The 26,983-nt window shown below is 44.5% G+C and overlaps 1 protein-coding gene across 5 annotated transcripts in view; it reads right to left on the bottom strand.

Moving 5' to 3' along the window:
• The window catches only part of NRK (Nik related kinase), a 123,214-nt gene that overhangs the window by 21,496 nt on the left and 74,735 nt on the right, over nucleotides 1–26,983 (bottom strand). For all 5 annotated transcript variants that reach the window (XM_008169038.4, XM_042851102.2, XM_065556689.1 and 2 more), the window contains 9 exons: nucleotides 23,611–23,763; nucleotides 18,021–18,152; nucleotides 16,657–16,724; nucleotides 15,510–15,625; nucleotides 12,124–12,212; nucleotides 10,282–10,400; nucleotides 5,616–5,709; nucleotides 2,408–2,572; nucleotides 1,120–1,249 (listed from right to left, as the gene is read on the bottom strand). In XM_008169038.4, the coding sequence (XP_008167260.2) occupies nucleotides 1,120–1,249; nucleotides 2,408–2,572; nucleotides 5,616–5,709; nucleotides 10,282–10,400; nucleotides 12,124–12,212; nucleotides 15,510–15,625; nucleotides 16,657–16,724; nucleotides 18,021–18,152; nucleotides 23,611–23,763 (1,066 nt within the window). The remainder of the gene's footprint in view (nucleotides 1–1,119; nucleotides 1,250–2,407; nucleotides 2,573–5,615; nucleotides 5,710–10,281; nucleotides 10,401–12,123; nucleotides 12,213–15,509; nucleotides 15,626–16,656; nucleotides 16,725–18,020; nucleotides 18,153–23,610; nucleotides 23,764–26,983) is intronic.

Below are 26,983 nucleotides of genomic sequence, written 5' to 3'. Positions count from 1 at the left end.
AAATGTCTCACACCTTGGTCACACCTCACACATGACTTGTTTAGTGCAATTTGAAAGCAACTCCAGAGAGCTGCATGTTTCAACACCCAGGGAATAATTTCTGCAAAACTTAACGTAGCATGAGGTAGAACCATATGTCTGCACAGTTTCGGATGTATTCATGAATATGCATTGGGCTAACACAAGAACAGAGCAATGCACACTTCATCGGGAACCTGGGCAGAAGCAGTGCAATGAAATCCAGCACTATTAACATGGATTTAGAGCAGAGTTGGGCAAACTACGGCCTGGGGGCCACATCCGGCCCTTCAGACATTTTAATCCGGCCCTTGAGCTCCCGCTGGGGAGCAAGGTCCAGGGCTTGCCCTGCTCCACAGGTGCCGTGGCTCTGGACGGCTCCCGGAAGCAGAGGCATGTCCCTGCTCCGGCTCCTACACGTAGGGGCAGCCAGGGGGCTCTGCACGTTGCCCCCACCCCAAGTGCCGCCCCCACAGCTCCCATTGGCCGTGAACCGCAGCCAACGGGAGCTGCAGGGGCAGCGCCTGTGGATGGGGCAGAACGCAGAGCTGCCTGGCCTCGCCTCTGCGTAGGAGACAGAGTGGGGACATGCCGCTGCTTCCAGGAGCTGCTTGAAGTAAGCGCCGCCCAGCGCCTGCACCCCTAAGAACCTCCCGCACCCCAACCCTGATCCCCCTCCCACCTTCTGAACCCCTCGGTCCCAGCCCAGAGCACCCTCCTGACCCCCAACCTTTCATCCCCAGCCCCACCCTACAGCCCGCACCCCCAGCTGAAGTCCCCACCCTCCCCACACACCCCAGCCCAGAGCCCTCTCCTGCACCCTGAACTTCTTATTTCTGGCCCCATCCCAGAGTCCGCACCCCCAGCTGGAGCCATCACCCCCTCCTGCACCCCAACCCCCAATTTTGTGAGCATTCATGGCCCACTATACAATTTCCATACCCAGATGTGGCCCTCGGGCCAAAAAGTTTGCCCACCCCTGATTTAGAGTTTCAAAAAGTCACCAGAAAATTCCAATCTTAATTTCCAAGAATTAAGCCTGGTGCTTTTTGCAAAAGAGCCAGGCATGATGCATTTTACGATAGGAGCAAGCATACTCACGAGAGCTACAAGGAGGTCCTGCTGGACTGCTGGGAGGTGAGATTTGTAGTAGTCTAGGATCTATGAACGAAGTAAAGGATGTTGTAGATGATGAACTGCCCTTTGAGGGCGTACTTTCAGCACTTGATGTCTACAATGAAAAATAAGGTCGGCTTTCACTTCAGAAGTTGATAGCAGGGAACAGATATTGCATATCACTGTTGGTAACCAGAAAGCTCTCTGAGGTTTATATGAAACTGTACTTGACATAATTAGATATAAGCAACAATTCTGAAGCGCGAGTTTGTGGTACAAATTGAACTACAATGCAGGAAGCCTGAGCAAAGAGTTATGACAAGATACAGCATAGAAGTGAACTAATTGGTCCCTAGGGGAAGAGAGAGAGAAACAGACACCTTGCTTTTAGATCACTCCCTGCTGTCTGATTTGAAGTAGGACATTATTCAAACCTCTCTGCAGCCAGAGGATGCTGTTGTAGCAACCCTGGCCTGTTTTAAAGACCCGTCTCTTGAGAGAGTTATTACTTATTTGCACCATTAATGTGATCCCTCACCTGGCAGTGCTGGTGATGTTCCTTTGATGTTGCTGATTTGCACCATCGGCACAGCAAAGAGAGGATGAGTAGAAAAGATAGCACCCTAGGACAGGGTTGAAGGCAGCAATCTAAGAGCATTAGCACCATGGGAAAAGAGAAGACGTATACTAATGGAGTGCAGGGGAAGTATACTAATGTTTGTGTAGGGGGAAAAGGAGGGAGTAAAGAATAAGGGGAACGTAGAAGAGGAACGGATGGAGAAACAGGAGAGGAAGTAGGGATCGGGTTAGGGCACCCAAGACTTTCTAGTCGCCCCTGGTTCAAGTCTCTTTGAAAAGCAAGGGGACCAAAGATCTCTTCTCTTGCGCCTGGTCCCCACTAAGCCCCCACTTCGGACTAAGGTACGCAAATTCAGCTACGTTAATAACGTAGCTGATTTCGAAGTACCTTAGTCCGAACTTACCGCGGGTCCAGACGCGGCATGGAGGCTCCCCCCGTCGATGCCGCGTACTCCTCTCGCCGAGCTGGAGTACCGGCGTCGACGGCGAGCACTTCCGGGATCGATCCCAGAACACTGATTGCCTGTCACCGGACCCTCCGGTAAGTGAAGACGTACCCTTGATGAGACTTGATCCATGGGATTAAAAGCCCTTCACCCTTTGGCCCCTCTGCTGGGGAAAAGGAAGGACTGGAGGGAAGTGCTATTGCAGTGAATCTAATGAACACAGTTTGAAGCTATACCTTATTACTTACAGATTTGTTCTGAGGTCCTTGACTATTCTGGGTAACTTTTTGCTGGTTCGCCGAGGAGTCCGAAATTTGGCTTTGCTGTAGGAGATCCGGCAGGAGATAGTTCTGGTTGTGTATGCTCCAGAGTCCTTCCTGCGTGCTACAACTTTGTTTCCCCGCAATATGATTCTGCACATGAAAACAGACTGGGAAGTTACATTCACCAAGACCTACTTTTGTTTCGTTGTGTAACCCTGGCTAGGTAGGACAGAAAGTAATGGTGGGGCATTGTGAGGGGAGGCACAGTACTTTATGTGGTACATCAGTTGAAGAAAATCAGCTTATGCCACAAATATATTAAACTAAAATGACAGTGCACGGATGTGCTGATACATGGCAAGCATTTAAACAGCATCAATAATGCGCCTTATTTACAAAATAGCCTTCATTAATTAATTAGTAAATCTTCACATCCCCAAGTGCTAGGTAAGGAGGTACTGTCATCCAGGTAGAAAAAACGAGGCACAGAAACAAAATGATTTGCCCCTAGACCACAGGTGGAGTCGGCGTCACAGCTGGGATCAGAATTCATGAGTTCCTTGATCCCAGCCTGTTCTCAGACCATATCTCATTATTGTCCTGGTCATTAAAACTTTCACTGACTGTAAGATTTGATTATGGCATAATCACATTCAGTAAAGGGACAGTGAAAAGACCGGGAAGACTAGGAATTTCAGTCTTACCAATACAGTGCATTTGTGTACTGCTGCCTTCCTTAGTGGGATCACAGCCATCTGGATCGGCAAATACCTGTCAACTCAGTGGGTTTATAAGACACCAGACAAGTAGCATCTATAGATGTGGTAGGGCAGAGGATTCTGGGTACACTGGCCACGTTTCAGGGAAAATGACTAAACATAGGGAAAGTAGGGCTAGGAGCCATTGGCCAGGGAGAAAGAGATGGACCTTGAGATGGGATTTGTAAAGGGTCATTGAGACATTGATATATGTTCTAGGTGGTGAGTGGAGTGCAGAAGGATCGGTCTACTGTGGAGGATGAAGGGGAAGGATCTGAGGACCATCTGTGCTGGGATGTAGGAAACAATTGGATGCTAAGTGTTATGTTAGAAATTTCCTATTGAATTATACTAAAGCAAAAAAACCCCCCAAAAAACAAAAAAAAAGCAAAACAAAAAAACAAAAAAACACTGGCTGAATCAGAAGCAGCAGTCTGTGTGGTTTGCTGGCTGATAAACAACCTAGTGAAGTAAACTAAGCCTTTGTGAATGCTGGCCAATATATCTGAAGACAAGCAGAGAATTCTAAATCGAAGTTGCTTGTCTTTTAAAAGCCAAATAACGAATTGGAAATTAAAGGGATGCTGTGAAGCATTTTTTATTCTACTTTTTTTTTTTAACTTGCCATTAGGCGAATATCCTGGGGTGTACTAACAGGAGTGTTGTATATAAGCCATGGGAGGTAATTGTCTCACTCTATGTGACACTGGGGAGGCCTCGGTGGGAGTCCTGTGTCCATTTCTGGGCACCACACTTTAGGAAAGATGTGGACAAACTGGAGAGAGTCCAGAGGAGAGCAACAAAAACGACAAAAGGTTTGGAAAGCCTGACCTAAAGAAAAATGTTAAAAAACCCTGAGCATGTTTAATCTTGAAAAAAGATGACTGACGGGGGCACCTGATAATAGTCTTCAAATATGTTAAGGGCTGTTATAAAGAGGATGGTGATCAATTGTTCTCCGTGGCCACTGAAAGCAGCACAAGAAGGCTTCATCTGCAGCAAGGGAGATTTAGGTTAGATATTAGGAAAAACTTTCTAACTATAAAGGTAGTTAAGCTCTGAAGGAGAGGTTGTGGAATCCCCATCATTGGAAATTTTTAAGAACAGGTTGGACAAACACCTGTGAGGGAAAGTCTAGGTTTACTTGGCCCTGTCTCAGGGGACTGGACGTGGTGACTTCTCGAGGTCCCTTCCAGCTCTACATTTCTGTGATTTGTAATCCCGTCTCTGATGCATGACCCTAGTGCTTTGTTGGTAAAACTTTTGTCCATCAAGGGTGTGAGAAAACCACCCTCCTGCCCAACATAAGTTTCACTGGTGAAAGTGCTGGTGTGGACAGCACTATGTCAGCAAGAGAGGCTCTCCTGCTGACATAGCTAACGCTGTTCATTGGGGGTGGTTTAATTATGCCGGCAGGAGAGCTCTCTCCTACCCACAAAGAGCAGCTACACGGGAGACTTTACAGCGGTACAGCTGTGTCACTGTAAGGTCCATAGTGTAGACATAGCCGGAGAGTTCTTTCCCTACAGACTTGCTGCTTTTTCTATCGCGGAACCAACATTTGATTCCTTCCTAAGAGAGGAAGGACGCTATTGTGATTGCGGCTCAGAAGCCAGGGTTGGGGTCCGGGAACCTGAGCACTATTGCTGGCTCTGTCACAGTTTGCCTGTATGACCCTGGGCAGTCACTCAATCTCTCATCTTCACCATCCTTGGAATGAGGATTCATTAATGTTTGACTCTGCTTCAAGGTCCGTGGATAATAGGTGCTCTACTAGAGCAAAGTATTATTATTATTACTCCAGCTTGGTGTTTTCAAGGCAGTAATGGAGAGAATGGTTCTATTTTGTTTGCTTTCTTTTTTCGTGTACCAGGAATATCATCTGCTCTGGGAACAGTTTGCTAGTTAATGCAGGTGGGACTGAGCCAGCAGATGGAGTCAGAGAGCACAACATACTCATTTGGTGGGGGTCCTTTATGACTTCTTAAATTCCTAGGAATGAAGGGATTTTTCACTGGGTAATGATTTAAAATGTGAGAGGCTATTTCTCCCTAAATTATAAACATTATAAAGAGGGTCAAAAATCTGGACCCTAATTCTGTATTATGATGACTGATAGTATTGTGTTACGTAGGTCCTTTAACAATTCTGTTGATTCAAGAAACTATTCTACTCAGTAAGAAAGAAAGACAAATAAGGAGGCACAATTTTGTAATAATAAGCGGATTTAAAGGAGGCCCAAAACCTGAAATGGCTTAAAAATTGTTTAAAGATTTGTAGCTGTAATTTGAAATTGCAGATCAAAACTAGACAGTAAAATGACTGAATGCTGTTCAGAAGACATGGAAATGATGTTTATCATGTACATTAGCAACGATAGGCAATTTGACTCCCCACACCTTCCCTCCGCCCCTACCTTCAAATGGCCAATTTACCTTCTGTTCTATTACGATGCTTTGGGGTTTCAGTTCAATTCCATCTGGAACTCTTGTCCTTGAGAAATCTGCCTTTCCATTACTTAGCAGTTGCCTGGTAACAAACTCCAATTAATGAGCAGACCAAATCCAGGTGAAAACAAAACACACACACACTCTAAAATAAACTAACGCCGCTGAATTAATAGTAGCTAGTACACTTGGATATTTTTGTATGGGAGCAAGTTGATTAGCTTGCATACAAATCTACATAGACTTTATGCTGAAACTGACGTGAAGGATGACTTGCAACAGGACACTCCTCTACCACCCAAATACCAAGTGATTACTTTATACTTTCCACATTGACTGCAATATAATTTTTTCAGACACCACTTCAATTAGGCAACTGATATTTGGTCTATGGAGCAATCACTTCGGACAGGCTTGACTATGTACTTTGCCCACTTCCCTAACCCTCACAGAAAGTATCTCCCACACTAGTGAATTTTTGTCCAAAGGCTGCAATTATTATTAAATAAATAGGAAATAACAATAAAGAAACAAATGTGGAAAATGTGTATTTGTACAGCAAAGTTGGCCATGGCCAACCATCCCCATCATATGCTACCCTTTCATTCAACTGCAGTTTACTGACCTAAAAGCCATAGAGGGGGCCCCTAGCAGTTATGAAACCTTCAATCCCGTCTAGGCCTCGACACAAGCCTTGGACTACAAGCCTTAAACCTGTGCTCCATACACAGCAGTCACTGAGCCTATCCCTGTGAATCTCTACTGGTGGATGTTAATGTCCCATGGCAACAATTAACCCTAAATACCAAATGATAATCTGGGAATTTAGAACCACCTCCATCCCCTCAATTTTGGCCCAAATGTCCAGGAAGAACCACATGAGGCCCTGAAGAGTAGCAGCAATGCTAATCACAAAAAGGTATGCAAATGCTATCTGAGTTTGTCCCAACGGAAAAGAAAATGGCAATATATTAGAAAAAACATGCATAACATGTCCATGTATTAAACCCTATAACCCACCAACTCCTCCCTCAGCACATTCGTAGGGTGGGAAATAATTGCTACGGCTGCAGGAACTGGCCCCACACCTTCCCCAGCAGCAGCCTACAGAGGGAAAGGTTAGCTCCACCCTCCATGCCAATCAGATGTCCCTTTGCCTCTGGGGCAGCCAATCACATGGCCAGACTCAAAGTTATGACACTCTGCTCTAACAAGAGTCAAGCTGTGCAATTGTTCTTAATACAACGGGAATGGAAGAGCACAAGCAGGGGCGGGAGGTTTGTATAATTTTTGGTGGTGGCCAGAATGGGTCCAAGTCCCTTCCCCCTCCACACCTGACTTGTGAGTCAATATATATATATTTTAAAATAATGTAAAAATGGACTGGAAACAGTAAGCGTTTAACAGTTTCCCTATATTGCACAATGTGGGGGGCGTGGGGGGATGAGGGCGCTGGCTGAGGATGAGGGCTATGGGGTGTGGGAGGGGCTCAGGGCTAGGGCAGAGAGTTGGGGTGCGGGGACTCTGGCTGTGGCTGAAGGGTTCACGGTGCAGGAGAGGGCTCAGGGTGGAGCAGAGGGTTGGGGTGTGGGCGGATGAGGGTTCAGGCTAAGGGCTTTGGGGTGTGGGAGGGGCTCAGGGCTAGGGCAGAGGGTCGGGGTGCGGGGCTGAGGGGTTCACGGTGCAGGACGGGGCTCAGGGTGGAGCAGAGGGTTGGGGTGCAGGGGTGAGGGGTTCACAGTGCAGGAGGGGGCTCAGAGCTGGGACAGAGGATTGGGGGGTGGGGGGTGAGGGCTCTGGTGCAGGCTCTGGGGTGGGGTGGGGCTGCGGCTGAGGAGTTTGGGGTGCAGGCAGGCTGCCCCAGGGCTGGGGTCAGAGAAGAGGACTCCACAGTCCCCCCAGCCCTCTCCCCCCCCCCCCAGCAGCAGTGAGCTCCGTGGGAGGGGGCCCCCTCACCCCCCCCCCCCAACAGCACACTCACCCGGCACCGGCACTGCATGTGCTCCTAGGGGCCGGGCCCCTCTCAGGTTCAGGAAGCCCCCTGGCTTCCCCTGTGGTGGGTGCTGGTGGGTGGGGAGGGGCTGCCATCACGTGTGCGCCTCTTCCCCTCCTTCCTCCGCAGGCGGCGGCACAGTCGCCACCTCAGCCTGCCATCAGCGCCGCTCCCTTTTGTAGCCGGCAGCAGCCAGCGAGGGAGCGCAGAGCGGCAGGGCAGCCGCCCGCTGCCCAGGGCACAGGCAGGGACGCTCCGGGAGAGGCGCGCGGGCCAGGGGAGAGACCCGGCCCTGAACACTGGTGGAGCCGGGCCCCCTGGCCCTGGATTTGCTGGAGCACGGGCACCACGGGCCCATATAACTCGCCGTCCCTGAGCACAAGTGCAGAGGGTTCCTCCTATCGAGTGGAGACAGAATCCATGAGCCTGATCTGGCTTCCCTTGAAACACATGGGAGCTTTTATTGTCTTCAGTGCCAGCACAGCATAGTGGAGTTTCAAAGCATTGTACAAAAGTCCATAAACTATTGTCACCAACACTTTATACACGAGGAAACTGAAGCATAGAAAGGCGCGAGTGACATGCCCAAGGTCACATAGTGAGTTAGTGGCAGACACGGCAACAGATCCCAAATCTCCTGGACTCCTGCTCACTCCTGACAAATGAAGGTACATTCTGAGGGCCAGGTCAGCAAACTAGTTGAGGATAATTGTCGAATTTACACCATTGGAGGATTGAACTTGTATTTGTATATTTTTTGTGTGATTTATGCAAGTGTCTCTCATTATTATGCTTCATTGAGGTTTATTTTTATTTTCTGTTCCCCTCCCCCCCATTTTCTATTAGTTGATTCTGGAGCCTGGTGTGAAAAACTCTAATGTGCTACTGGGGCTGTATCACAATTGGTAGGAGTTGTCTTATGCAAGCAAAGGCAATAACAGTGGAGCCAGTGCAGTGCAAGGGGCTATTGTTTTCAGAGGAACAGAGCATGAAGACGAACAATGATTTGCTTCTGCAGAAGGGATTAAATTAAACAATTGCAAATCTAATAAAACTGGAAGGAAGCATGACATGACAGAGGAGGAATCGCTGGGACTGCTCTTATGAGGAAGGTGAGTGGGACTTGCCCTGAAGGAAAACTGAAATCCACTTTTATTAACTGTGAGCAAAGAGAGCCATACAAATCCAGGGGTCAGGCAAGTATGAATTTTGTGTGTAAATTCAGAGCTGAGATGTGAAACTGATCTATAAAAATGAGCCACAAGAAATCCTCCGATTGAGGGGGAACGGGAGTTATTTGAACACTGTGAAGTCTCCCAGGAGATGTATTCTCACTGGCGTGGTATTAATAAGCATAAATGCAGTACACATGCACATACGCTGTACAGGCAAATAGATAGTTTAGCACATGCAGACCACATGCATGGAAGTCCTTTATTAAAAGGACGGGGGGAAATTCTGACTTATCCGGCACATAAGCAGAGCAGCAAATAGCACGCAAACCATTTCTGCTGAACAGCCCATGGCGAAAGACAGCTGCCCCTGTCCTGGTTCCCCTGAAAACATGCCCAGAGATTGCTCCTCAGATCCTCCACTGCAGCAGCAGTGAATGCGGTTTGGCCAAGGGGACAAGACACTTTCTTCCCATATGTAGGGTGACCAGACGTCCCGTCTCCCGTCCCCCATCAGTACTCGCAGTTCCTGCTGCTGGACGGATCCCTGCTCGCCAACCACCCGCCCACCGGCAGTGAAAACAATGGCTGACGATGTGGGTGGGTGTGGAAGTCTGGTGGCTGAGCGAAGCTGCAGCATGTGGTGCCAGGCCGCTCCCCCTGCTGGTCTGTCAGCACAGCTCTCTGCATGCTGGCTCTTGGCCAGCAGGGCCCCACCCGCCGTCCCGTTTCTAGCCGGCGCTGGCTGTGCGCTGTGGTGGCTGATGAGTGTGGGCAGGTGCCAGGCGGCAGCCGGTTACGTGTCACCTCTGCTGCCCATCAATCTGCCTTTCACGTGCTCCTCCTCTTGCTCTTCTCTCCCTGCTTTGCCCCTTCTACTCCCACCAGCCTCACTGTTCCTCCATATCCCCTCCAGCAGGGTGCATCCCGCTCCCAGCGCTGTGCGGAGAACCAGCCCCTGGTCGGAGCGCTCAGCTTACCAACAGCCTGGCCGGCAGGCTCCTTCCTTCCCCCACTGCCTCTGGCTGGGCTGGCGCCCTGGGAAAACCCAAGGCCCTCCGGCCCGAGGCGCTGGCCAGGAGGAGCCGAGCCCTGCATGTGTCAAAGCCCCGCACAGCGCTGGCACGGGGGAGCCTCTCCACCCCCCAGCTAGCTCTGGAGTGGTGGGGGGAAGCCATTTCTAGCCTGTTCGCACCCCGACCCTGCAGGCTCCACAGCGGCCCCCCGGGCAGGGGCTTAGCACCCTCTTCACCTGACCCCCCCACTGCCCTGGGCCCTGCCCGCAGGGAGTGCGGGGCTGCTCCATCCCCTAGGCACCCTCCCCCTGCAGTCAGGTTCCCTGGGTCCTGGTGCACAAATGCATCCTTAGGGCTTAACCCCTTCCTGCCCGCGCTGTAGCTGGAGGCGGCTGCGTTATGTCGGTGGCCAGCAGCAGCCCGGAGGGGTTAGCTGCCTTTTAACAAATTAGTAACGAAAGAAAAAAGCTAACCTTGTGTGAATCACATCATCATCATCGCTGCTGAGCAGTTCATCACTGGATGATGAATATTCTGCTACTGTGGAGAACAAGTTGGCACCGTCTTTCCCTTTGGCGACGAAGGCTGGACTCTGAATAAAGAAAACTCAATTGCATTTTCCCATTTGAGAATCCACTACAAAACCACAGGAGCAAGCAGCCATCTTATTCCATTTCTAGTTTATAAATAGTTACTGCAACTTTTAACTAAAACCCTTTATTAGGCAGATAATACTTCTGCACTACCCAACACTGGAGCTAGGTAGTACACAAAGAATAATGAGCTAAATCAAAATGACTGAATTACTCTAGTAACAGCGTGTGGTTAATTTTAACCCAGCTGTTAATTTTACGCTCAAACAGCTAACCACAATTTAGCAGGGTGAATGTTCACTAGTAGCATAGGTTTCAGAGTAGCAGCCGTGTTAGTCTGTATCCGCAAAAAGAAGAACAGGAGTACTTGTGGCACCTTAGAGACTAACAAATTTATTAGAGCATAAGCTTTCGTGGACTACAGCCCACTTCTGTATGCATCCGAAGAAGTGGGCTGTAGTCCACGAAAGCTTATGCTCTAATAAATTTGTTAGTCTCTAAGGTGCCACAAGTACTCCTGTTCTTCTTTTTACTAGTAGCATAAGCACCTTTCATCCAATCTTGGCTCTTTAAAAATGTTACTTTTGAATTTTGGGGCCAAGGTTAGGTTTAATCTCAATGATATTTAAGGGATGGGCTTTAATATCTGTGTAGAAAATGCTTGTATGGAGAGGTATTATGCACAGGAAAAACGAACCTCTCACTTTCATTTTACATGCACATCCCCCCAGGCTGTTTGGGGAAAGATTGGGCTTCAAAGAGCCTCGGCCCAACTGCCTACTTGGGCCAGTGGGTAAATGCCATAATTTAGCCCCAAACTGGAGCCCTTGGCCTCTACTGAGCCTGCTAACGTGGACACTTAGTGTTAATTGTGATGGTGGTTTTGAAAATGTAGTTACAAGTCTACTGGGAAATGAAGTGAGACCCTCATTTATCTACCAATGATACTTCTATGGCTCCCATTACTGCAGTACCTGAGCTTCACACAATCTTCAATGTATTTGTCCTCAGACACCTCTATGAGATAGGGAAGTGCTACTATCCCCCTTCGTAAGGATGGGAAGCTGAGACACAGAGTGACTGTGACAGTGACACTTGCCCAAGGTCATACAAGGATGCAAACCTGGTTCTCTGGTGTCCCAGGCTTTTGCCCTAAGCACTGGGCCATCCTTCCTCTCCACCAAACCTGTCTTACACAGACCACCGAACAGCTAGCTGACCTTGGCTGCTACAGTCTTGCTCTAGATTTGACCCGGTCTCTGGCTATGCATTCCTCCAAGCCACCTAGGGCCTTCCCTGCACCTTTTAAAATACCAAACATTCCATGTATGGTCTCTTGCTCAGGGCATGCTAGCTCCGGTTAACTGAACCGATGGACAAACACCCAACTTTCCAAGGCTGAACTAATAAAAAAAAGCAAGGAACAGAGGTCACGCTTTATATTAAAGGCCCATTTATATACAGCTCCTGAAGGGTTAATACATTATTAAGCATGTTACAGCCATAAGTGGTAGGTGATCAGAGGGTTATAAGGACAGCAGTAGATTGTGCTACAGTGGGTTATACGCTCTGCCTATGAATAGCCTGTTGACTTGTTGGACTCTATAACAATTAGTTAATCACTAATTAAAACGTCAATTACATATTTATACCGTTTATACATGTACCCTTACTAGAAAGTGTGACCAAAACCAAAACAATGTCGGCAGTAAAAGAACCTACTGAAAACTGAGCAGGGCGAGGAGCATTTTCAGACTTCTTACACTGCTGCGGGTGGTTCTGGGACAGCGGGCTCTCTGCCTTGGACGATCCTTGATTCCCCAAAAGGAGAGTTGTAGAGAGAAACATTAAACATGGGGCACATACAACACATACACTGGACAATCCTTCAACACGTGCCCAGGCCTCCTGGGCTCGCATTGTATCGTTTTCTCTTTTATGGAAAGGGAAGCCTTCCTCTGATTGCTCAGGGTGAGCCCCCCCCCGCAGCCCTGCAGGGCTATGGAAGTCCCAAACACAGCTAATATTGATGCATTTCTGCTGCCTAGGGGGAGGCCAGCAGAGCCCCAATTGGCTCACACAAGCGCTGTGTACCTTGGAAAAGCAGCAGCTCTGTGAATGAGAAGAGTGGGGAAAGTGGACATGCCAGGGTTGGGGCCAACAGGTCGGCGTAACCCTTTTAAACAGCTCATCACATTAGTGGTTCCTCGGCGCATTCCACAGCAGTGGGTGCCGCCCAGCTGTGCTCCACTGATTGCAGGCCAAAGCAGAGGATGGAAACCCTGAGCCCCAAACCACACGTACACGTTTTCCTGAGCACTTCAAATAATGGTTGAGCAGAAACATCACAGAGGGCCCAATCCTGTAAACCAGCATTCGGGTAAGTATCCCCTACTCATGTGAACAATCCCACTAATGTCAATGGCTCTGCTCCCATGAGTAAGGGGGAGTCAAGCCCCACATTTTTAAGAATATCTTATGACATTTTGCCACTATCCAAAAATCAGAGCTCTCATCTCTCTCCGAATTCAGTCCCCTGTGCAAGCCAAGGTATGTTCACACTGAAAGCGCAGGTGCGATTGTCGCATGGGTAGGCATACCTGTGCTAGATTTCCCCTCGCTAGCATGGGTAATCATAGCAGCGTGGTGGCACGGGCTAGCATCCAAACTACAAACCTGCTGGGGAGGGTGGGTACGTCTCAGGCACCTAGCCTGCCCTGAAGCCTGTGCCGCCACGTCTTCCGTCCAAGCTCGATTAAAGCTGGCGTGGGTATGCCTCCCTGTGCTCCAATCACACCTTCACTTGCAGGGTAGACATAGCCATAGAAGACAGAGTTAGGGTGTGTAAAACTGCACTGCTCCCTCTGCTAAAAGCAGAGATTTCCCGCTCCTTGGCTGGTGCAGGAAGAGCCCCCCTTGGAAAGTCACTGTTCAGGTCTTGCTTCTCTTTATTCTTTGGCAGTAATAAGCCATGTCAGCACTTCTCCTGGCACAGATTGCTGGCTTAGCTGTGCTGTCTAACACATTGTGTATGTGTGTGGGGGGAGGGGGGGGGGAGAGGGGGAGGGGAAGTAGCCAAGGCTCCTCCCTTTCCCCACCCATGCCTGGCTACTTCCCAAGCAGCTACATAGGAAGGGCAGAATTGTCCAGGATCGCTCCTGTCCTTTTCCACATATGGACTAATGATGCAACAGGCCCATGAAAGGAAGTACGTGGGCACCTTATTACCCCTTACTCCTCTGCACCGGCATGCAAGGCAGCTCACAACTCAGCTCCTTGCTTAGTAACTTACTACATGACCGGTCCCATTGCTATCAGCGGGACTACTTGCCGAGCAAGGCATTGCTCAGTGACAGTAAGGATGGCTGAATCTGGCCCATACATATTAGGACTCAATAATCCAGGCAGTTATTTCTGTATTTACATCATTTTATTATAACCACTATATGGATTTAAGCGTTTTCTAAATCTGTTTTGATTCAGAACTCATTACTAGTCACTGAGTGTTTAAAGCAACTAGGCTGCTATATTAGTTTAAATGTATTTATAGCCCTTAAATATCTAATTCACTGTTCCTTTGGATTTGAGAAAATAAAACTTTTTCCTGAATACCACATATCTAGCTGTAATTCAATTACACTTAAGAACCCAAGGAGACAGTTTAAACCACTGGGGAGCTTTTCTATTCTTTCCACGGCCAGTGAGGTTTTCATTTTCCCTTACCAGAACAGCACAGGCGTTACATATCAGACAGAGACGGTAGAGCAGAGTTGGGTTGCTGCATGATTGCTTATTGCTAAACTATTACTTAAACGTAAAATGACAGAAAAGCAGAAGAAAAACAAGGTCGAATCATTTGAAAGCATGGTTTGGATTTTTCTTGAAGCAAAGTTTCCTACATCTTATGACAATTTAAAGCAAAGTTTGCTTGAATGTGTGACTGCAATAAATATGCAATTCGGCCTTCATTTGTCAAGTGTTTGTAAATTAACATGAACATCACTTTAAAAATAAAATTTTCTTTAAATTCCATATTATTATGAACTGTATTTCTAAGACCATGGTATTAGCCTTAAAACCGATGGAAACACCAATGATTTTCCCTGCCTTAGTAGTCATTTACATAGTGCACAGTGGGTGTCAAATGCTACCATTTTGCAGAGAGCTACACAAGCAGTGGTGAGCTAGGCTTAATATATGTAACTGGTACATATATTATAAGAGTTATAATATCCTGGGACCAACACGTCTACAACAACACATGAAATTATAATATATTTAGGAGTAATTAGAGAGGAATAAGGCTGTCTACTTCCCCTTCAGTGCCCCTGCCTGCTGGTGCTTCAAGCCACATATTTAAGAGGAATCTGAGTTTGTACTGCCACGCATTTGCATGAACTAACATAACCCAAGCGAGCTATGCAGGTCTTCATTCACAAGTAGTGATGCAAAGCTTAGAACCCACCACACATTTTGGTTACTCTACATGTGGTTGTCTCCATCTAATAATTTGCTTTTGTCCCTCTTTAAAAGTTTCACTGTAGTTTTCAATAAATTATAATCTACCAAAGGAATGTTTCATAAGATGCTGAATGGGGACTCTCACGTCTTTCCCAGCCAAAGCAATAATGGAGTGCAGAAATGTTAATGCATAACAGCTGCTAAACTGTATCATCTCATTAGCTAGCAATCAAATAAAGTAGTAAAGGTCATGAAGAAAAACTCCGGTGAGTTACCCTTAGTATAGCGTTAGGCCAACGTACCCATAACACCAGATCTACCGACTTTCAACAGTACTAGTGAATAAAAAGACATTGATTTTGTTTTTCACCTCCTAATTGAGACAGTTTATTACATTTTCCGTCTGGGAACATGCTCACAGTCAGTTTTGCACTCAAAAAAGGAACTGTTTCTATTTTAACTCCGTGCTTGCAACACAGACCATACAATCCAGAAAGCAATCCAAACCATGGCACTAAAAGCCATGCAGTGAACACAAATATAAATTTGTATGCAAGATTTTGACATCTTGGACTCAACATGTACCAGATTTCAAGGCATAGGAACGTTACACATTTTGATTGATAAATCATTGACCTAAGAATCACCTGAGGTTGATCTTTTGCTGAGATGAGATCCCATCTCCCATTGCCTGCTGCCAGGAGAGCTGCTGCTGCTGCTTAGTTTCAAAGCATGTCCCCCCGGGGATGACTGCTGCACGTTACTAAACACAAAGACAAAAATCATATCAGAATATTTTGCATTTCTGTTTCTGGGCCTCAGAGCACTTACAGACCTTACTGAATCAGCCTCAGAACACCCCCCAGGGAGGTAGGTATTATTACCTCCATTTGCAAACAGAGCACTGAATACACAGGAAGATAAAGGACTTGCCTAGGGTCAAAATGAAGACTGTGGAATTCCTGACTCCAAACACTGTGATTTAACTACTAGCCCATGTCTCCTTTTTGCATTGCATCCTATAATTCTTAAAGAGAGCACACTTAGTAATGAAGCTATTGGCAGAAACACCACAAGTCACGGCTAAATGGCATATATGCAGAGTCAGAGACAGAAACTAGGAGCCTCAGTGCCAAAACCCACCAACCTCTACCCCCTGCCCACAGTGTGAGACACGTAGGTCTGATTCTCCATTAGCCTGCTCCCATGACGTCATTTACACCAGTGCCAAGCGGGTGCTAGCAAAGCTGCATTGAAGGGTTTTACACCCACTTTTGCGCTGGTGTGAAGGATGGCACCATATGCAGGGCAATGGAGAGTCAGGCCCACTGACTTGTATTCATTGTGCTCCAACTACTGGACCAAATGAGAGTACTCACAGCATTCAGCATCACACCCTGCATATGAATTTGCAGGATCAGGCCCTTACATGTTATCAGTGCAGTTAGGGACTGATAATGTGAGGAGATTAAAATTATGCTGACACAAAAAGAGAAGCAGAGCCACACGCAGGTTTTATCTGCGTTCAAAATCACACATGTAAACTGTTAAGAGGAGAAATGTGAGTGGGTTTAGAAGCTGCTTTAAGGTTCAAGGTCAGAAAATTTGGCTGGGTACTTTGTGGGCAAGTTGGCTCAGAAGAGGGAATAATTGTAACTGCCATTAAATGAAGTATGAACCGACGTTGACAGTGGAGTTCCTGAAGTTATGGCTTTGATTTTAATGAGCTGGCTTCAGTTTTGCTGTTGATAATAAATCAACATTAGTTTAAGCACAAAACACAGAGGAGCTTACCTTGAAGGACATCTCTGATGGCCAAGATGATCCCTGCTGTAAAATTTCGAGGTTGTTCTTTCTGGAACCTTAAAGATTTAACCAAATGTTTCAGTTCACTACTCTGATATCATATACTCAGTTAATAATCCCAATGTATGCCCTGCACAAATACAAGACAGACTAAAACACATACAAGAAAAATGCTCCAGTGGGACATTCTGGGAATGTGTCTTTTTCTTGGAAACGACATTATGGCCGGGTCAGTTTTTGTAGTGAATGGGGGAAATACAGTTCTGGTCACATAAATGTTGTTCCTGTCCAGGGACAACCAGCAACCTAAATTGCTACAAAAAACACACACCCACCCACCCACCCACCCAGGAGGCAGTAGAACATATATATGCAAATATCCAGCACTTGTACATAGGGGTTTTGGCTAAAAAAGGAACAACAAATCCTTTTAATGATGTGAACTAATAATCTAGCTCTGTAGTGTAACTAGATTCTTCAAAGCCGGGGCGGGAGGTTGGGGGAGCAGGGAGGAAAGAAACCTAAATAGTTGGTCTTGCTAAGTAAGTACAACTCTACCCCGATATAATGGGACCCGATATAACACGAATTCGGATATAACGCGGTAAAGCAGCGCTCTGGGGGGCGGGGCTGCATACTCTGGCGGATCAAAGCAAGTTCGATATAACACGGTTTCACCTATAACGCGGTAAGATTTTTTGGCTCCCGAGGATACTGTTATATCAGGGTAGAGGTGTATCTATAGATATATTACGTGTACTGACATACATAGCACTCACTCAGTTAGACCAGATATTATTATATTTACCCAAATCCATGTTTTTACATTATCCTTTCCAGATTAGCAAGATCTCTTCAGCCCCATAACCAATGTTGAACTCCTGGGCGATTTTACGAATATCCGATCAGTCTATTCTAACCCATGTGTAAAGATGCAGTAAAAAGAAGGGAGTGCCAGAATTACAAGGTGAAATCCTGGCTTCACTGAAGTCAGTGGGAGTTTTGCCAAGATTTTACACATAACCCCTTCATCAACGTGTTGGGTTTAATCTGCAATAGCCATTCCTAGCAACTGTAAATGAACTGTAGATTAAGAAATGGATAGTGAGATGGGGGGAAAAAAACCAGCAGGTTTCAGATCTGCATCAAGGGGAGAATTAATCTGTCATGTGCCCATCACTGTGGTATCAAGGCACATGTGTAAGTTCTGGTCGTGTATATGGGGGTAAAGGACTTTATTCAATGCTTAATGAAGCAAGTCAATGGAATGAATCCCACGGACTTCAGTGGAGCTGAATTAGGCACTATTAATAATGTCCAGCTGAAAGATAAACCCCTTCAGTTTCCAGTACCTTTGGAGGCTGCTCTTCATTTTGACAAACGTTCCAGAATACATCATCCTGTCCTGGGCTCGTTGGTGTTATCACCATGTCTGACAGTGAACTGCTGTGGTATACGTCTCTACTGGTCCGGAGGTTTTCACTCTTCAAACAAATGAAGTGTATGTCAAATGCTATCCCCCAGCCAGTAGAATCACTCTACAAACACTACCACCACCACACTATGATCTAGCCAGATATTTGGCAAAGCAGACATATTGCATTAAATAAGGACCACTGGATCATGAATACAGTCTTATTTATCTTTACCATTGTAAAGGAACTTATTTATTTTCAGGATGTGGTGTACCAAGATTTCATGATAATGGGTACCATAAAATATATTGCCAGTAAAAAATTCTTATATTTCACATTCATCCTCAAAAAAAAAAAAACCCATAAAAGCTAATATTTCATTAGTAATACATGGCCAACTGCTTAACTGGATGGTATAAAACATATGCTGCAAATCAAACAGATTTTGAAATGAATATTTCATGCAAGAATTAATTTCAAGTATGCATGTTGCATATAAAGCAATCAAATACTCCCATTTTCAGAGTTAAGTATTGCAGACGTGTTTCCCAAAATGTAACTAACAGTTTTTTCCCCAAGAGCTGTACAAATTAAAGACGAGACCAAGCCATGAATCAGATTTGAAACAAAAATTTCACCAAAGCTCAGGGAGAATCAAATCAAGGGGTGCCAATTTGGGCCCATGTCTGTTTAAAAAAGCTCCCTGATAAAAGCAGGTTGTTGTATTTGACCAGCAGCTGTCCTGAACTGGCAAGAAAATATTCTCGCCTATGCTCTTCATTCTCAATGGAAGAATGTTTAAAGACTTTAAAACTCAAACTTTCAGAAGAACCAAATACTCAGCATTTGCTACTTAGGGTTTCTGGCTAAGAAAAAAAAAATCCTTTTGAGTTCTATAAAAACAATCTAGCTCCGCAGTGTAACTAGACTCATCCGTCGGGTGAAAAAAAACAAAAAAGTCAACTGTGATGATTGTCTCTGAAAAGAGCAAGCTTCTTGGATTCAAGAAAAGAATAAGGGAGAATATCTGGCAATGATGTTGTGTGAGCTGGGTCCATCCAGAGGAATTTCTATGTAGCAATCCATTTGGCTTTGTTAGTAATATCAGAGAGATGCCTGCAGCTATAATCTCTCATGCTGTTATCCTGTCAGATCTCACATGCTAAGCATGGCAGGAGCTCTCCAGAGAACATCTAGGTATTGCAGGAAGTGCTATTAGTTATTCATTAGTTGACATTCTTCCCTCTGATTCAGGACTGAAGCAATGCCCAAGCATGCTAACATCTTGCTGCTTCCTTTCAAGGTACCTCCTTTCAAAAGCACTATAAAACCAGGATCACTTCCAGTCCTTAAAGATACCATTGCAATTTTTTATAAGAATAAAGGTGCTAAACCTGTATCCTAACCAAATTACATGTTGCCTCTTAAAATCCCACTGTGAATTCAGTGGGAATTTCTTGTCCCAAACTGCTACAGTGTGTTGCTATGCTCAGTTAAACAGCTGCTGTGGTTCATTCCAGAGGTAGCCGCAGTTCAATGATGAGTGAAGTTTCTTTACACATTTTTTCTATACAATACCTCATAGTGGTATTTTACTGACTAATTAACTGAAGTCTGTAAAAATTTTTTTACAATGCTCAGTAGGAAGATACTATAAACAGAGGTGATTATTATTTACTTAATCTTTCATTAATTTTCAAGGAGCAATACTGTAATTTATATAAAAAATACAAGTAAAACAAATAACTAAGAACTAGGCACAGAATTTCAGTAACATAATGTATTATGATTCTGAAGTCTTTTCTTTATAACCCAACCTGGACTAATTACTTTACGGGAACAATAGGTCCTCATTAAGATTCCTTAACAAATATTGAAAGGAACAAAGTATAGAAGAAAAGTAAGCAAATCCCAGTTTATACTTTCCAGGCTTGGATAGGAAAACCAGATGCAGGACACAGTTTTATCTATTTCATCTGCTTAGAGATTCAAGGTACTTTATCTCTGTCTTGGGGGGATAAGTTAGGTTGACTCTCTTTGGAGTAAATAGCTTTATCAGCAGTTAGAACATCTAATGATCTATTTTTCCAGCTTGCGTCCTTTCATTTTGACCAAAATAACTTTTTTGCCCTCCATGATTGCTACTAATAATAGTCTTTATTTAACCAAAATTATTTGTGGCTGCAAGTTGTTCCCTAAACTGGTGTAACCTGGGGATAGGTATGGGTTTTATAACCAGTATGTTATCAATACACAGGAACATTTTTCTCCATCTTCTCCTAGGCCCTGCTGCAACAAAGTACTCAAGTATGTGCCTAAATTTAAGCATGCAAGTCAAGGGGACTACTCCTGTGCTTAAAATTAGGCACATGCCTAACTGCTTTGCTGAATCAGGGTCCCAGTGACTGGACAAATCCAACCATGTGCTCTAAGGGTGAAATCTACTCCTGTGCAGATAGCTAGCCCAAGGCTAACATAGCATTCAGGTCCCACTTATGAACAATGAGTGAAAGTCTGGCCCCTCTGAAGTCTAAGGGAGTTTTGCCACTGACTTCTATGGAGCCAGAATTACATCCTATAAATCAAAAGCAGCGGCACCCTGGGGTATTGGTGATAACTCGGAATCCATCATCCTGTGACATCTTCTGCAAACCAGAACCTAACAGAGCTTAAGTAGGACTTGTCCTGGCTCTTTGTACAACGGTGGATGTCACACTAAGCCCTATAGCTAATACTGCATCTCCTTGCGCTTGTCCAAACGAATCGTTTTTACAGGGAAAAGCTCTGTTGATGATTTTGAATTAAATAGAGCTCAATCTCCTACGGTTTTTATTATAAGCAAAAGTGAGGGCATCCCATCCACTCCTAACCCCTGAGGTTTCCCTGTGGGTTTCAGAAGGATGCACTGGGACCAAAGAATGGATCCTAACTGAGTTGAGGTAATAGGCTCTTTGCTGCATGTGAATTATGACAGAAGAGGACATAACACTCAGCAGTAAGGCCATCCTTGTTTGAAAAAGATTCCAGAGGGGGAATACAAGACACACTGGATTGCTTTGTGAGGACAGCCCTAATAACATTTTGGCGTGCATCCACAGGCGTTCCTAGATACGATCCACATGTTGTCATAGGATGGCATAAAGAAGGGGATTTTTTTAAATTACTGGTATCTTTGTTGCAGAGCTTGGATCAATTCATGATTTAACGCACAGCTGATTATTTTAATATAGCCAGCTTTCTGGTTCTAATTTGGCAAAAAAGTAGGACATTAATAGTGTTCTATAAATTTTAATGTATACAACTGAGAAAATATGTCCAACAAATCCTTACAGGTGAACCGCAAAGCCAATGAAAACTGAGCTCATCACAGATTTGTGCACTAAATTTTTCCATGAACCCAGCTGTGGGAAACAGCGAGAGGGGAAATATGTGATTTTTTTAAAAATAAGTCTCAGGCACCACATTATTCTGAAGATTACCCAGAATGCATCACAGATCATCATGGGGCTTCATTCACCACAGCTTTGCACCTTATCGTATGCAAAGTGAGTGAAGAGTGGGTGGAAAATGTAACCATTAGGATGTGGTAATGTTTTACACCAACATTGCATGGGTGTACACGACTACACAAAGCGCAAGGCACTTCCAAATCAGGCTCTCTGTGTCTTAGTGGTTGTGATGAGATTTCTTTTTTAATCATTCGGATATAGGTTAAGTGTCACTTGATCTCACAGAGTCTGATCTATGACAACATACAGCCTCTACTCTGACTTTTCAAAGCCTGGATAGTGGTACTTCAACACACACATCTGGGATTAATTCAGTTTTCGTATTAGTTTTACAGTTTACTTTTAAGTCAATGGTATTATATTTTGAGAAACAAATGAACTTAGTTTTACCAGTCTATGTCTCTGAGTCTTGTATGCTGCAGATGACTGACTAGTCTCTGAGCCATCTTTTACCATAAGCACATGTGGCAAGAATGCATTGGTTCATTCCACCTTGCCCCAAAATGCTAAGTTATAGTGTGTACATTCATATGATTCACAAAAGGAATGAAAACACAAAACTCATTTTCTTCTTGAGACTAATGGCAAAACTAAAAGTTTTTGATGTAAGAGAAGGATTCTTACACAGTATGGCTTTTTGGAAACCATGTGTAGATATAATTTCTGCCTTTGATACAGGAATCTTTAAGCCAACTTCCAGTTTTAGGACAGTTACGTTAGTATACAGAGTCAAATAGCAGAGATTTGGGCAACTCACACGGGGCAGAAGCTGTAAGGATAGGAGTAAAAAATAGATATATGGATGAGTGTCATGAGAACAAGGAAGGAAAAATCAAAAGGATCATGGAAAAGTTACAGCAATGGTTCCTGGCCAAGCAAAGTGAAGTAGAGTGTGGAATACAACCTGAGAGGTGAGGGGAAAGAGGATGAACTGTGCCTAAGTTGGTCTCACACTTTAAGAAAATAACCGCACACACACACACACACACAAACAAACACAAAAGAGATGCCTCTCCAGAGACGGCTGTATTAGTTCAGGAAAGCTGGGGCCTGAAGCAGGAACAGCAGATGACAGCAACAGCAATAGAAAACAAGAAGTGTGTGGTCCACATCTTAATTTGAGAAGTCTTCCAGGGTTATGACGGTGAAAAAATTATTCTGGAAATTGTGAAACCCTCTACAGTAGTGGAAAGTGGCAGCTTCTTGGTGCCCTTTGGGATGCTGTTTAGAACTGGGGTCCTGGGCCTGGGAAGAACCTGTATGCATATGTGGTGTCCTAGTGAACGGACCTATACTAACTATCCTCTAGGTGTGAAGGTGTAAGCCTCAGTGGAGAAAGCTGGTGTCCCACTTGGCTCCCTGGAGATTTTAGGGGATTTATAAGGCTTCTAGGTCAAATCCCATACTTCTTCCAGGGTGAGGCAAATCTTCGGCCAATGAGGGGAGAACACAGAGAAAACTCAGCAAGAGGAACTCCACAGATCTTCCAGGTGCCACACGGGAGCAAAATCTGACCCTACATGGATAACTATTCCTCATTCCACCTCCGTGTGCTTTCAGAATATTTCACAAGGTTGGCAACAATTTCGCCAGTGTCAAGGCCTTCAGGGACTCTCCACCTTTTTCACTTGTTCTGTAAAGTGTCATGTACCTTTCTGGTGCTATATAAATAATACAGAATAAATTCCTTCCATAGGAAATAAAACAGCATAGTTGGTTCAGGCTTTTTGTGACACATGTAAGAGTGACATCAGAGAGTCTGTGCAGTCAAGCACCAACATCTGAAATTAGCTGTTATCTAGCCCTAATCTGCATATAATCCCATTTATAATTCATCAGGAAAGGATGTATCAACAAATTCTTAGGGCTAGATTGTCACAGCCCTTAGTCAGCTGTGCAGGGGGGTCAGAGGGAGGAAGGCCTCTTTTACCTCCTCTGCTGAGACTGCAGTTGACTTAAGTGAGGCCATGATTTCACCCCATGTTTTACATACTGCTTATGGAATAACAATACTTTACCTGCGCTAGCACTGCTCTTTGCAAAGCTGGGGTGCAAGGACTAGAACTACTGCCAGAACCTAGTCTAGTATGTGGCGTGGCTTCATGTCCAAGAACTGCTGCCCAGTTGAGATGAGTCTGCATCCCATCATTTTTCTTCTTTCTGTCCTCGGCCTGAAAACAAGAAATAAAAATCACACACATTGCAGATAACAGCCTCAGTCCTGCCATCAGATCCCTGGGGGTGCACTCTGATGTCTGTGCAGAGCCACTTTGACTCTGACGGGACTCCGTATGGGTGTAAGATCTGCCCACGTAGATCCAAGTGAAGGATCGATACCTACACAGTCTCCCTAATTTGAACCTCACCTTTTGCATGAAGCTTCCAATCTGCAGTAAAACTCGCTGCAGCATGGTACTGCCAAGTAAAAGTCTCATCTGTGAGATGCTTGGATTGCAATTTGTTTTCTTTCATGCCACCCTATGTATTATTAGTTGAGATCCCATAGGAGGAGGAGGAGGACCTTTCCTTATGCCATTCAACAGGATTTAAAAATCTACATTGAATTCCCCCCCTCCGCCTTTTTTTTTTTGCAATGTGTGGTCTGCTGCACCCATTCCTTCTCCTCCTGGTATATAGTCACCTGACCCAACAAAGCAGACATTACTACAGGTGGTTTTCTGCATTAAAATACGTTATAGCATTTTATATAGTTTGGAATGTTAACCACACCACGTAAATTGGCAGATGAAAATGCCCTAAACTGTACAAAGATGCTTTCATTTCCAAAGGCCCTGCTCACTACAAAATTGCTTTCCCACAGTTTTGATCCTACAGCTCTTTCTGGTTTTACTCAACAGGACTAATTCCAGTTCTTTAGTGTAAACCTTGCGCCTTTCCTCTGATTTAGAAGGATAGGAACAGTTTTACAGAGCTACCCAGAGATTAATGCTAAATCATTCCTAGCTATTTTATGTCTAGATATTTTATTTTATTAGGTAGGTTTTTTTAATGCACCTATCACTGTACCTGGGTACTTATGCCTATGTTAGGAAGGGCATTAATACTGTTGGGAGCATATTCTAGGAACATGCTGATGACTGGTGATGGAGAATGATTCCCACTAGTCTCACAGATCTGTATTGGAAAAAGGACTTCATTAAAACAAACAAACTTCCAAAGTATACCAAGAACTTTGGGTGAAATTCTGGCCCCACTGATGTCAATGGCATCACTCCCATTGATTGCAGTGGGGCCAGGTTTTCATCCTTTGTATCCTCTATCAATAAAAGACAAGTCCCCACCCCCCACCCCCAGTCACTAGCAAGAAAAAAAGAAAATATTAAAGTACTTTGGACTGTGACGGGTTGCCCCCCTTTAAGGTGCCACCTGATGTACTGGGATACCACTGAGCCCACCTATTCCACCAGCCTGGGCCTTCTTTACACTGTCTAGCAGCGCCAGGCTCTTAAGCCTTCTCTAGCAGACACACAGGCAGGGCTACACCCAGCTGCAGAACGACATAGACACTGAGATCAGCTCTGGGAAGACTCAAAGGTATATTGTCTTGCGCTGTAATTTAGCCACAACCATTAACTGATTCTAAGTCATCCCTTTTTACAGCTAAGCGAATGAATTCTCAAGAGTAGCTTCCGTGGTCATAAAGAACACATTTCTTTAGTTCTCTCTACTCAGCTGTAGAGCCAGTGAGGGTTGGGCATGAGTGTATGTCAACAGTCATTTAACTAAAAGTACTAATGAACCTAACAAATTGGATTTCTGCAGAAAAAACTCCGGAAGAAGGAGTAACCTCTGTCAGTATCCACGTTTTTTGTAGCGCAGAAGTTAGCACCTCTTTGGATAATAAAGCAGGCGAAAGTTCGATACAACTGATAAGTCCAATGAGACCTAATTTTTAGAGATGGTCAAAACATTTTGAATTTTTTTAAATGACGACAAACAAAAGTTGAACTGAAAAGCAATTGTCTTTTTTTCCAAAATCTGACCAAAAAAAATATTTTACCAGCTCCACTGATTTTTATTTAGCTGGGAGACCCTGCAATTCTTTTCCAACATGTTTTCAGAAAAATAGTGAGGTACAAATATGATTAAATATAATCTATTGTCAAAAATAGAATAAATAAATGGCTGCAGTGTGGTACAGTGAACACAAGAGACAATTAGTACTTGTGAAGAAATAGCATATTTATCTGATTCCCCTTATCTTTCTTCCCCAGTGATGCATATTTCCAGATGAGTCCAGCTATGTACAACTGGTAATATCAGGATTCAATATTTAGCTTAAAATTTAACAGTAACCATATGAACTAAATTCTACACTACATTTTATTCAAATACGAAGAGGTCATTTATGGAATACATCCCAAAAAGAGAGGAATATTTGAGTTGACATTTTGCTGTAGGTTTTGCCCTTGGCTATCACCAACAGAAAGTTATATAGGCTCAACAGAGATGCATTGCTCCCCCCACCCCCCAGAAAGTTTAGCAGAAGCACAACATTTTTATTGACTCCTGTAGGTGTGTATTTAGTAAATAGCTCGCTTCTCTCTTTGTGGGCCCAACCTGCTGACACAGCCTTGGCTAGGTTTCCAAAACAAACATTGACTTCCAAAAGAGCGAATTCAGATTTCACTACATTATTTATTTACTTACTTAATGCAATAAACCTCTTGGAGAGGAGACATTTGTTTTTGATAGCTAAGTTGCACTTCAAACAGAATTATGCATTCTTCTGTTTTCACAAACAGCTATTGTAATAACACGCTTAGGTCTTTTGTTACCCTAAATTGATTTCATATCATTGCTTGGGTTTTTTGCAGTATTAAAATGTATCATTTCAAAATTCTAGCAAAATAGTTCATTTAATTTATCAGCAACAGAGGAAACCTTGTGAACATCTGCAGATCTCTTAATCTAAAGCTCATACACTGATAACGTCAGACTTCACTCATTTAGATACTGGAACAAAGTATGCTTATCAGCAGTGTTCTGCTTTCTAGACACACACACACACACACACACGCACACTCTTTCACAAAGCCTTTACTGAGATCTTTTGGAAGCTGCTTTGCTAGAAATATCACCCATACTGTTCATGCCCCATACTTTACACATAACTTCACGCAGGGCTTGATTCTGCAAGGTTCTAGCAAACTGCTTCCAATCCAGCAAAGCACTTCAGTACATGCTTAACTTTAATCACGTGGTAGTTCCACTGGCTGCAGGATTGAGCCCCTGGCTGGGAAGTTTAAAAAAGAGAAAAGGGGCTAAAAATTATAGGATAATATATACAATAAGGGAAGCAAAGGAGCTTTGGCTCCATGACAAGATGACACGATACAAACAATCAGTGGGATACACATATAAAGAATC

This window comes from Chrysemys picta, chromosome 9 (genome assembly GCF_011386835.1).
Source record: "Chrysemys picta bellii isolate R12L10 chromosome 9, ASM1138683v2, whole genome shotgun sequence".
NCBI classification, from domain to species: Eukaryota; Metazoa; Chordata; order Testudines; family Emydidae; genus Chrysemys; species Chrysemys picta.
This window is presented reverse-complemented; position numbering and strand designations above follow the sequence as displayed.